This window comes from Danio rerio, chromosome 7 (genome assembly GCF_052040795.2).
Source record: "Danio rerio strain M-AB ecotype USA chromosome 7, GRCz13ab, whole genome shotgun sequence".
Taxonomy (NCBI): domain Eukaryota; kingdom Metazoa; phylum Chordata; class Actinopteri; order Cypriniformes; family Danionidae; genus Danio; species Danio rerio.
This window is the reverse complement of record NC_141027.1, coordinates 22,763,662-22,776,871: the sequence shown is the minus strand read 5'-3', so window position 1 is coordinate 22,776,871 and position 13,210 is coordinate 22,763,662. Positions and strand designations below refer to the sequence as shown.

The window sequence follows — 13,210 nt, the reverse complement described above, 5'->3', positions numbered from 1 at the left end:
GGCTTTATTTACTCAAATGAATTAAGTTCACAGTACTCATTAGGATTAGTTTTTGAACTTTAATGGTTTGCTGCAATCTGTTTCCTCAAATGGTTTGAGTTACCTTAACTTTTTCGGATTTACAGTGTAGGTAACTTGTAGAATATTGTAATTACTTTTAACAATGAAAGAAAAAATAGATAATGTTGCCCTATACAATTTTTTTTGGCTATGGTGCAAAACCATAATTGTAAGACCCGCCAAGGATCAGATACAGAAAACCATGGAATTCAATAGTATTCTTAAATTTCACATGACTGTAGGTTTAATATTCAAATACTGTAAGTCCACAAATTCAAATAAAACACACTGCATGCTGTTTGTAAGAATTTAATGCACAAAAAAAAAACATACAGAGATGAATGGGTTACATAATTCAATACACACGAGTTCAAGTGGTCAATACCAAAGAGTCAGAAATATACTCAGTGATTCTTCATATGGCAAAGTAAAATCATTTTGTTAGGCAATATTATGGCAGTGCATTTACACCTTTATGTTTTTCAGACTACAGTTTCTGCTAATATTTTCACACTGGTTGTCACAGTAACAAAACAAGCATAGGTTCACTGTGCAAGACATTTTCTTATAACAGTTAATTTGGCAGATGCATTTGGCAGATGCTTTTATCCAAAATGACACTGCATTCAAGGTATTCATTTTATCAGTGCGTGCATTCCCTGGGAATCGAGCTCGTGACCTTGGCCATGCTCTGCTGTTTGAGCCACAGAAATGTCTTTAGCAGATGACCTGTTCTTCCCTGTTCAGACTACAAAAATCCAAATGGAAAAACTGGTTTGTGCTGCCTGCCATATTCAGTGTTATAGCCAGTTTTGCAGCAAAAACATCCAAACTTTCAAAACCCAAGTCAGTCTACCTTCCTCTTCTTGATTGATTTCCTGCAACACACAAATCTGCAGACATACACTGATGTCCAAAAAGCAATCACAGCGATTGCCAAAAGAAACACCAACACATCAAGACTGTGGTATGAGTACCAAGCCAAATTGTTAGCCTCTGAACGAAGGTGAGCTGCGCCTTTGTGCCTCATTACATATTCAATCCAAAAAGTGGCACTATCAAGAGGAGAGATGGGTTGATCACGATGCAGTTCTGACATTTTGCGGATGCTACTTCGGTACAGTGGGTTCTCAAGAACGTCTTTGAGGCCTTCAAGAAATTCTTGAGATGTAAGAGTTGCGACTTGAAGCACTCGAGCTGCATTTCGAACCTGGAGTCGCATGACATTGTCAAACTGGTCAAAGAGGAGCGGCAAAGCCAAAACAGGGACTCCATGGTAAATAGCTTCGTAGATACCATTGGTGCCACCATGAGATACAAATGCGCGAGTCTTTGGATGGCCCAGGAGATCATTCTGCGGAAACCACTCTAAAAGTAAAGTGTTGTTACCCAAAGTTGAAGGCCGTTCTCCATGATACCGCCACATGACTTTCTGAGGGATCTTAGCAAATGCTGAAGCAATGGCCTCTGTAATTGTTCTAGGAAGAGCGCCGACCATTGCTCCCAAAGACATGAAGACTACTCCATGTTCGCCGGAGCTCTGCATGAACTCTTCTAGATCCACTGGAAGTGCTTGAGCCGGCTTACACTGAAAGCCACCCATGTAGATGATGTTTGGCATGGTGGGCCTTGGAAAATCAAAAACAAAGTCCATTCTCATCAACCAAATATCAGCAGATTGCTGCATAGACAGAAGATCACTTCCAGGCGGGAAGTGACGTTCAAGCAGTTCTCTGTAAATTGGCACAATTACGTATCGCTCCTGAAGGAGGCTACATAGATAGCGTAGGAAATTTTCCACTCGCTGTAGGAAGCTCATTTGGTCATGGAGTAGTGAGTTGTACATCGGGACGTAGGATGGAGGAGATGGAGCAGTTTGCATGTGAGCATCACCCGCATTCAGCCAGCGTACATTGTAAACCATGGGTAGCTGGAGGAAATTGGCTACCAGGACTCCAGCCGGGAACGCAGGATCTGTTAGCAACAGGTCAAATTTAGCTTCTCGCAAGCTTTTGACAAGCTCTGCATCATCCAACATGGCTGAAACCATTCGGAGTACCCCATTGTGAAACACCTTCAAAACGGTGGTGATATCTTTCTGCTGTTCGAAGAAACGAACCAACGGCGACATCTTTTGCAGTGCTAGCGACCTGTCTAACAGCATGTTAAAGTAGTCCTGACCAACGTCTTCGGTCTCCACTGGGTTGACGGTGATGGTGTTGTAGAGAGCTGAGTTCTCATGGATGTACCAACTTTTAGACGAACGCACCACTGTAAAGCTATGGCCGTGGGTGTGGAGCTTCCTTAAAATGACTTGCATGTTCACCCAATGGCTGCCGTCCTCTGGAAACACCAGGATATTTCCACCATGACAGCAGCAGACCACAGACAAAAGGCAAGTCAGTGCAGATAACCATTTGGAGCTCATATCCATCTTTCACAAAGCTTAAAAGTGCAAAGAGAGAGAGAGATAGAGAGCAAGATGTTTACAATTTAACAGCCAGCACATTTCCCTCCAAAACTAAATATTTAGACATTTCACATATACAATAGACATTGTTATAATAGCACAAACTGCATGTTCAAAATGCAAATATAAATGGAAAACACTTGCGGAAAGCAGAGGTTGAATTTAGAATCAGATTTGGATTCGTGCCCAGCTACAGGACAGCTGTATTTATTTCTCACAATCATCTGGAACAAATTTAATATTCAGCATTTAACAATGCGTACACATTTTAATTATTCTTTTTTTACATTAATACACTACCTGACTAAGGTCTTGTGGTCTATCCAAGTTTTACAACAAATAATAACTTGACTTCTAGTTGATTATTTTGGTATCAGAAGTGGCTTATATGAAAGGCAAAGGCATCTAGATTAGGTTTATTTTACCAAAATAAAATATGATCATGCCTTGATTTTTTAATTATTTAAATATGACGGTAAGTTCTGACTTTGTTTAGACAAAAGTCTTGTTGATTTACAGAAAGGAGGACTGCATCCATACATCTCTGCAATGACTCAAATAACTTATTAATAAAGTCATCTGGAATGGCAAAGAAAGCGTTCTTGCAGGACTCCCGGAGTTCATCAAGATTCTTTGGAATCATCTTTAATCTTACAGACATGCTCAATAATGTTCATATTCTGTGATTGGGCTGGCCCAATCAAGTATGAGAAGGAGCGCTATCCTGCCGAAGAATTTGCCCTTTCCTATGGTTTGTAATGTAATGGGTAGCACAAATGTCTTGATACCTCAGGCTATTGATGTTGCCATCCACTCTGCAGATCCCTTGCACACCCCCATACTGAATGTAACCCCAAACCATGATTTTTTTCTTCACCAAACTCGACTGATTTCTGTGAGAATCTTGGGTCCATGAGAGTTCCAATAGGTCTTTTGCAATATTTGTGATGATTGGGATGCAGTTCAACAGATGATTTATTGACAAAAAAATTGACTTTTTGCCACTTTTCCAAATGATAAACAAGAAGTGAAGTTTGTTGTTCTTACAACTGAGATCAACAACAAGATTTTATCAGGTAGTGTAAAATAGTTAGATGGTTAGTTCACCCCAAACATGAAATATGTTATTAATTACTCACATTCATGTTGTTCCAAACCCCAGAGACCTTTTCAGAACACAAATTAAGATATTTTAGATCAACTCCCTCATCCTCCATAGACAGCAATGGTTTTGGCTCAATCAAAGTCCAGAAAAATGCCCCAAAACATTCTCAAAATACCTTCAGTCATTGAAATCACATCATTTTTGGTTTAAGTTTGGTTTATAACTTGGTAACATTCCCATTAAACCAATGAATGGCATATGGTCTGTTTTGTGGAAGTGTTTTGTACTTTTAATAAGCCACTGCTGTCTATGCAGGATGAGATAACTCTCAGATTTTGTCTAAATATCTTATTTTGTGTTTTAAAGATGTAATTTGGAGAATTATAACATATTTGAATTTTCGGTATTTTAAGGTACTTGGTACTTTAAGGCACGTGTCAAACTCAGTTCCTAGAGGGCCGCAGCTCTGCACAGTTTAGTTCCAACCCTGAATAAACACAATTGATCAAACTAATTGCGTCCTTCAGACTTGATTAAAACCTACAAGTAAGTGTGTTGAAGCAGGATTGCAACTAAACTATGCAGGGCTGCAGCCCTCCAGCAACTGAGTTTGACACCCATGCTTTAAGGCATCATAAATTCTAAAAGGAATAACACCATATTAAAACAACAACATAATAAACAAATGTTAAAATTAGACATTGAAATACATTACATAAATGAATATACATTCTAGAACAGGACACATTTACAGAATATGAATTCAGAATTGCCTTCAGAATATCCTCAAAGTCAGCAATAAGCAGTAAGGAAAATGTTGAACAGCACATTAAACTACGAAAGTTGATTTCAAATCAGAGCAAGAGTATTTCTGTTTTATGTCTGACTGGTTCTATATCTAGATCACTACTTGAATTACCTGTTTTTGTTGTTAGATCATAATCCATTTGTGAGCTGGAACCAATGATGCCGATTGATGATTTCCCAGATCTTGAAGTAACAAGCAAAAACAAATGCTCTTAAGCTGTGAAGAGTTCAGCAGAAGATAACAGTCTCATCCTTAATAGCCAAGCCCGTTCTGTTAAGAGCTCTATCTACTTCCCCTACTTTCCTAAATCCCATTTCCCTATCCAGCTCCTCCCATTGGCTCTCTCTCCAAATCCATCTAGCCAGTCACTGCGGATTTGTACTCAAACATCTGCATTCAGCACAACAGATGACCTCAAACACTCCATTAAACCTTAACAAAACATGCTTCAAGAGGCATTTTAACAAGCTGCATCATGCTGTGCGCAAATACGTCAAGAATTTATTTGCTCAACACATTATGAAATATACAGATATTTAGCACATGCGTACTAATCTTCGTTTGAGGCTTTAAAGTGTTGAAGTAAAAATCCAGGAAGGTTTACTTTACCTTTTGTACGACTATTTAAAGAAAATCCTGGTGAATCTTCAACTGTCTCGTGCAAACACTGCCAACACAAACCATAGATTTCCAAATTGTATACTCAAGCACGCAAAACTGATATAATCATATACAACTCCAGCATATAAGACACGCCAAAACAGGCAAGGGGCTGTCGGTTTCACTGGCTTCACTTACTCTGTAACATGAGACCTGAAGTGGTCTGTGGTCATACTTTTGGATCAGCTTTCAATCAGAGCGAAGAACAGAAAACAACCTCATTGATCGTCAGTTTGTCCATCCATGTGGAGTTCTGAACAGAAACGCCAAGCAAAACTGGGGCACAGCAAAAAAAAAAAAAAAAGTGTCCAAAGAGGGCAATCAGCACTCCGCTCACACATGGGCTTTGTTTGGCAGAAAACAACTTGGATCAGTTACCCTTGGAGTAAATTGCTTGTATTTTCAGTCATTCTAAAGGTCCGTAATCTATTCTGTGCAAAGCAAAAGCCAGCATACTAAGTGTGTACTATGCATTATTTCAACACATTTTAGTCTTTATTTAATTCCAGTTTAATTATATAGCGCTTTTTATAATAATTATTGTTCCAAAGCAGCTACAAAAGGTGCATATTATTGCATTAGAAGTTAAAATGGAATGTAAGTTATTATACTTAAACATAGTTGACCTGCAGTTTTATAGCATATAATTAATGTCTATGTGTACATGTTCACTGAAGTGTATTTGTGTATTAAGTTTATTCATGAGTTATACAATCACTCTTGCTCAACTGGGTCAGTAATGTGGACCAACAACTACTAAATAGGGTCTACTAATCCTTCTTTCTTACTTGTACAGTAATTTGTGACTCAGGCGGAACTTATTTGGACTAATAACAGAAGAGTTACCATACAGACTGTTGTAAAACCAACAGTGGTGTAAAGTCATGAATTACAAACATTCAAATGACTGTAATTGAGTAGCTTTTCCTCAGGAATTGTACATTAGTAAGTAGTATAAAATGAGTACTTGAGCACATTTTTAGATATGTATGTGTATGGCATTCCTTATACTCCATGTAGCAGTCACTACTTTATATGTTTATTTTTTTATTATCTACATTGATTGGCTAAGCAGAATAATCAGTCCTGTGATTCCTGTCCAATCACACATACTGTAATCGCATCAGACAGACAATAGTCACATGGACGCTTTTGACATGTAGCAAACATGTAGTGTGGAAACATTAAAAATGTTTAAGAAAACACAAAATAGTTATATGAAACAGCCGAAATGCTGTTTAGACTGGATGCCACTGATGATAAAATGAAAGATAACTTCTTTATAATGACTGAAATCAAGAAACGACCTTAAACAATAACTGAATGAACTACAGAATATTACGTTTTCAAACACATGCAAAGAAAATACTTGTCAACTGTCGGACACTTGTTAGTCAGAGTGCATAATTATCGTACATATTGTTACAGCTATATTTTTTTCCCTTTAGATTACACAGAGTTCACTCTATATCTAAACGTTTTACATTGTAAGATGCATTCCAAGAGATCAGGTTTGACTGCCTGTATGTAAGAGACAGTATCGTTTCTCCAAAGTAATTCAAAATATAACACGTGCTGCAAATCCTTACAAAGCAAACACATTTTTAAAAATGAGTTCTCACAACGCAAACAAATTAGTAAAACATGCTGCATTTTCTCACAATGCAAACAATTTACGAAAATGCGCTTCATTTTCTCACAACAATTTGTAAATAGCACAGAACACAACGGAGATGCTTCAAGGGGACCTTAAAACCTGACTGACCAGGCTATTAAGGTTATGGTTATTTGGGCTGATAAAATACAAAAGACAAGGGAATCAGGATATTAAAATAAACAAACAAAAAACTCACCTTTCAAAGATCACCTACAACGTTCCTACTAAATAGTACGCTAAAAACATTATGCAGGTCAAGTAGTATGTCCGAATTCATAGAATTCGAAAAATAGTGTGCGATAAGTACCCTGAAGGCCTATCCCATGATGCACTGTGAGAGAATTCATGAATGAGAGTGAAGCGACACAACTTTAGGTCATGTAATTATGACAAAATGGTGGATGAAGTACAACCGAGTTCCATTCATACTGCTCACATTCATACTGTATAGAACGTACTTTTCTATTGGCCAAGTAGTACATTTAAATTCAAATGCAGATGGTTTCCAGCGCAGCCATAGCCACGGCACAGCAGCATACATCATGTTTTAGAGCGCCTTGAAACATTTCCATTGTGTGTTACATTCTTTTTGCAAGTGTTATGAGAAAATGCAGCATGTTTTCATAAATTGTTTGTGTTGTGGGAAAATGCAGTGTGTTTTATTAATTTGTGTTTGTGTTGTGAGGATTTGCAGCATGTGTGCTGTCAAACTGATAAAGATCTTTTCTTATTTTGCTGCTGTTTTCTGTAATTGCATGTGTTTTCTTAAACTGCAGCACATTAAGCTCTCTTGGCCACCATAATTTCTTCAATTCACAGCAGTGCATTTATTCATGTTACGTGTTCCCACATTATATCAATCTAACATTTTAAATGTATAGTCTTTGAATGGCAAATAATTTAACTTACACTTAGAAACACCCTTGGAAGGAAACATCTTTGACGTAAGATACATTTTTATTGTGCAGGGAATAAGATGGAATCATTTTGACTGCATAATACAACTTCTATTACTTATAGTTTTGTAGAATTTGAGTAACAGATACTACAGTATATGAGTCTGTATGTGAGTCTAAAAACAAAGTTGATGAACCAGGTTAAAATCTGTTCAGAGATAATAGGAAAGCCTCTTGAGAAATTATATGACATATTCGTATTACAAGAACCTCACAAGGCTGGCAAGAAACATCATTTCAAACTCTAGTCATGTGTTGAGGCATGAATTATAAACAATTGAATTAAAGTGTCATGAAATTAAAAAGTCATGAGTACATCAGGCTATCTTGAAGCTGAATAAGGTCAGTGTAAATTTTTTTTGTATTAGTCTTTGTCTCTTTGTAAGGAGTATTTATTATGCTGTTATATAAGACCAAATTCAGATGCAAGTCTGACAAAAAAGTTTTGTGTTGTATTGTATTGTACTTTTACTACATGTTTTGGCAAGTAATAGCGGACTGCATTGAGTATGATTTGTCAAACGAAATTATTTAAAAACTATCAAATCCATCAAGCAGCAAGATGTTTAACTACATGCTAACAGTGCTAAGTGTACGTTGGCATTTAAATGAATGTAACCACTTATTTGCTAGATTCAGAGGTAAATATGTCAAATGTTCATCTTGAAATTTACACAGAAATGAAAATAATCAGAAACTTTAAAACACAGAATGGTTTAAAAAGATCTTTGTGAAAGTCTTACTTGTTCACGTTCATGTAAAAGTCTTGTTTTCGTTAAGAAGCGAGACTTTCCAGTGTTCAGTTGGCTGAGCAGAGCACATTGTTTTCCAGCTATGATCTATACCGACTGTTCAAAGTTCAAACGTTCAGTGTTATTTTGAAGCTCAAACAGTGGTGTACAGAACTTACGATTTCATTTAATGTTTAAAACACCTGGATACAACAGCTAATAACCTTCACAATGCATCTTTAATCTTCTTGTGAAAACAGAGCTTGAAAAAGATTAACAAATGTCTTTGACGCATGACGAAATCCTAACCAAACAAGCCAAACTAGCTGTGTGATCTTCTCATAAAAAAGCACAAACAACTTGTAGATGATTTATCCTGGAAAGATGTCAAACATTAAGGTTTGGTTGCTGTATAGTGAGAAGTATGAAAGAAACGGCGAGCTGCCAACAGCAACAAAGGCAGGTGTAATTGGTGACCACGAATCCAGGCTATGACTCACTTCACGGACTTTATCACAAGGCCACAGCTTCCTTTTTCCTCTGTTACTTTCTATAGTTCATATTACCTGCTACAAAAACACTCTGCCTCTGGGAATACAAATGTTATATTTGGAGCTCACTGAGAATTGTTCTTGAATTATTTCTCATATTTTATGGGTGCCACCTTATCCTGAATAAAGTCTGTAGTTTTATAATGCGATCATGCGTTTATGATAGTGACAGTGATATAACTGTCTCCAGTGTCAATGTCCAACTCCTACAGCATGAAAAAAAAATCTATTCACTCATCAATTGTCAATCTCAACCAGCTTCCACTGTGGGTTAATCTGATGAGGTCACTGAGAGGTCACCCACTCGTTTGCCTGGGTTGTCATGATAGTTGATGTGGCAAAAATCACCATTTGACAATTTTACTAATGATACACACAGATATACATTATAAAAATGCTGGGTTCAGCACAGTTCCTTCTTATTGTCCTAACACAAAATAGATTAAGTTAACTTTGAATATAAAATGAATGGATTGAATATAAAACAATTAACATAAAATTAAAATAGCAGAATCAACTGTGAAGACATTTGAAAACCCACACGAGCATGGGGTGTACGAGCAAACTCCGCACAGAAATGTCAACTGGTTTAGTAGGGACTTTAACCAGAGATATTCTTGCTGTAAGGCAACAGTGCTAATCACTGGGCCGCCGTATCACCCATCTGGAAAGGAGGAGGAGTAAGCATGGGTAGGGAGGATCCTTCAAGATGAAGATATTGAGATAAGAAAACTCTGGTCATTTATAGTAAGTTAGAAATCCTCTGATTGGAGAATCAATCGTGAGCTGATGTGGGACCAGCTGAGAACAATCATAAGCACATGATCCTCTCAAAATGTGTTTATAAATAAACTTTACTAAGAGGATTTAACAATTAAATTGTCTATCAAAAAAAAAAACCTTCAGCATTGTGTTGTTTCAACTAATTTTAAATAAGTAGTTTGAAAAAAATAGCAAAAGTCTTTTTCTTTAGTGTTCTGTATAAACAGCTGATATATTTTGAAGGAAAATATACCAAAAGCTCTGACCCATAATAATTGGCAAAATATCACCTAGGGATGTAGGAAATTTACATTTAGACATTTTTACATATTTCACAAGTTTTATAAGGACTTGCAGAGGGAACAAAATTAATTTTGACAATTCCGAAAGCTCTATATACTTGCTATTAGTAAAAAATAGTTTTATAATGGAAAAAAAAAATCAATCATCATTCATTTTCCTTTGGCTTAGTCCCTTCATTCATCACGGCTTGCACAGTGGAATGAACCGCCAACTTATCCAACATTTGTTTTACACAGTTTTGCCCTTGCAGCTCCAACCTAGGGAAATTTTTCTGGGAAACATCCATACAATTACACATTCACACACATACACTACGGCCAATTTAGTTTATTCAATTCACCTATAGCGCATGTCTTTGGATTGTGGGGGAATCTGGAGCACCCGGAAGAAACCCACACAAACACAGTGAGAACATGCAAACTCCTCACAGAAATGCCAACTGGCCCAGCTGGGACTTGAACCAGCAACCTTCTTGCTGTGAGGCAACAGTGTTAACCACTGAGTCCCCTTCAGACCTCAAACTAATCATTAGTACTAATTTATTTTTCTGCTTCCAATAATTGTTTTTTAAGGATATGCTGGCTCTTTCTTGCCCAGCCATTAAATCGTTTAGTAAACAGTAAAGTAAATAAGAAAAGCAATTAAGGAAGCACCACACATTCAAAAGCAAACAAACAAATAAAAAAATAAAAACCTTAATGTTTAAACCAGCAAATAATTGATAAATCGCACGAACAAACAAACTAATGAACGAATAAATGAATGGACGGACGAACAAAGAATAGACAGACGGACGGAAGAACAAATGAATGCACGAAAGAACGAACAAATGAATAAACAAAACAAACAGAATGAGTAAAATGAAATGAATAAAACGAAACAAACGGAAAGAACAAAATGAACAAACAAACGAATGAAAAAATTAACGAACGAACAGTCGTCCCGAGCTCATCTGCACCAAAAAAACGTCATTATTTTTTGTCTTGTTGAATGTTTCTGTTCATTTTAATTTACACTACTTAAACTGACAAAAAAAATCAAGTTAAACTTTGTATAAATTAAATTCAGTTAATTTACCTGAATAACTGATTAAAATAAGTTAATTTAACATAAACATAAATAAACACATATGTTTATATGACTTTTTGCCATATTTATTTTACAATGTGAAATAGCTAGAAATATTCACTAATAAAGCAACTTAAAGGTACTTGTTTGCGTATTTTTAATTTGTTTAAAAGTCTCACAACACTTAACCATTCACCGAAATGTCTATTGTCGTTATATGACGATATAACAATCTGTTATAACAATATATCACAACCTGTGGCATCATTTTTAAAGCACAATTGAACTGAAAGTAAAAATAAACGGTTTAAAAAAGTCTACTACGCTTTAATGTAACTACACAACTTTAGGTTGCAGCAGTTTAAACGTTTTTAATTATACCACACTAAATATTTTGGAGAAATTATGGTGACTGTTGCAATACTGAGGTTAATTTGTAGTTACAATTTAGCACGGTTTAAGTATAAACCACCATGCTTTTGGTTTAGTGCTTAGAAGAATCACAGTTAATTTTTGTAAGGGTCAAGTTGACCGTCTATTGGTCATAGATTTATTTTTTGTAAGGGTCATGTTGACAATTTATTGGTTATAAAAATTTGCTGGTCAGAGTTCACTACACATCATCTTTGGACTTTTGTTACTATGTTCAACAAATACAGGCTATATAAAAGGCATTATGCTAAAATGACTTTGTCAATGATAAGGTCCAAAACCTACAGACTTATGCAATGTGCTTTTTTGTTAGGATGCAAGTCATAGGTTACCTGTAGGCCATATAGATATCCCACAGAAGCCTGGAGGCCAAAGATACTGAAGCCGTGATGGTACTACAGCCATTCGGGGCAGAGCTGTGGAATAAGTAAACCAAAGAGGAGCATCACATGGCAAAGCAGCCTGTAGGAACAACAATAAAAATACAGATATATTAACAAATGAAATGCATGAATTCAGCTCAAACATACAGACATCCACAGATTCTGGTGCTTAACTGGTCAGTGCAATCACAAGACAAAACTGAGGCTGCTGAAATGTAATGTTTGTAGATATATATATTCAATGCTGATTGACAGAGTATATTTACAGTAGTAACATTTAAGATTTTAAATACATTTGTAGATGCTGCTTTTGCATTTTTACATGGTACTACTGCTCTGGAAAATTAATTTAGTTAGTATATTTGTATAGCACATTTTTTGCAACACAACGTTGCCCAAAGTGCTGAACACAATCAAATACTAATTAAAATAAAACCTACATCACATACATAACAATTAAAACATAAGTCAATTTTAAATAAAACAAACATCACTTAAGGGAGCATTCCACTTTTCTTCTTGAATATAGGCTCATTTAACAACTTCCCAACAGTTAAACAGCTGATTTTACATTTACATTTTTGAATCTGTTGAGATGATCTCTGTGTCGTGTCTTTTTGATTTTTTTTTAGCACAGATCATTAAATTGGATCAGACCATTAGCCTCTTGCTCAAAAATGAAAAAAGTTTTAATAAATTTCCTATTTAAAGCTTGGTTTTTTTGAAGTTAGATTGTGTACTAAGACTGATAACATAAATAATACCAGTTTTTCTAGGCTTATATAGGAACTATTCTCTTATTTTGGCGTAATAATCAATAAACTTTACTGTTGTAGCATAGCTGCAGCAGATACAAATATAATACACAGCACCTTAGGTCTTTTTTTAAGTGAGATGCTAGTGGTCTAATCCGATTCAATGATTTATGCTAAGCTAAGCTAAAAGGTTTATATCAGGGGTGTCCAAACTCAGTCCTGGAGGGCCAGTGTCCAGCAGATTTTTGGTCCAACTTGCCTCAGCACAACTGCAAGGATGTTTCTAGAAACCCAAGTAAGAGTTTTCATTAACTTGCCTAGGTGTGTCTGATTGGGGTTAAAACTAAACTTTGCAGAACACCGGCCCTCCAGGATTGAGTATGGACACCCCTGGTTAATATGAATGAATGACGTAACACACATATCTTTTTACAAATAGGCTTCCAGGTATTATAACATATTATTTGTAGCTTTTCTGTAATTCTGGCGATTGACATCTACAGAGCCAT

General features: G+C 36.2%; 1 protein-coding gene across 7 annotated transcripts in view; it reads right to left on the bottom strand.

Moving 5' to 3' along the window:
• Window positions 1-353: 353 nt before the first annotated feature.
• ugt5g1 (UDP glucuronosyltransferase 5 family, polypeptide G1) overlaps window positions 354-13,210 on the bottom strand; it is a 62,947-nt gene continuing 50,090 nt past the window's right edge. For 2 of the 7 annotated variants that reach the window (XM_087259837.1, XM_087259836.1), the window contains 5 exons: window positions 11,896-12,025; window positions 5,242-5,379; window positions 5,053-5,110; window positions 4,555-4,625; window positions 354-2,505 (listed from right to left, as the gene is read on the bottom strand). In XM_087259837.1, coding sequence (XP_087115963.1) covers window positions 908-2,494 — 1,587 coding nt within the window. In that variant the 5' untranslated portion in view covers window positions 2,495-2,505; window positions 4,555-4,625; window positions 5,053-5,110; window positions 5,242-5,379; window positions 11,896-12,025 and the 3' untranslated portion in view covers window positions 354-907. 7 annotated transcript variants of the gene reach the window in all.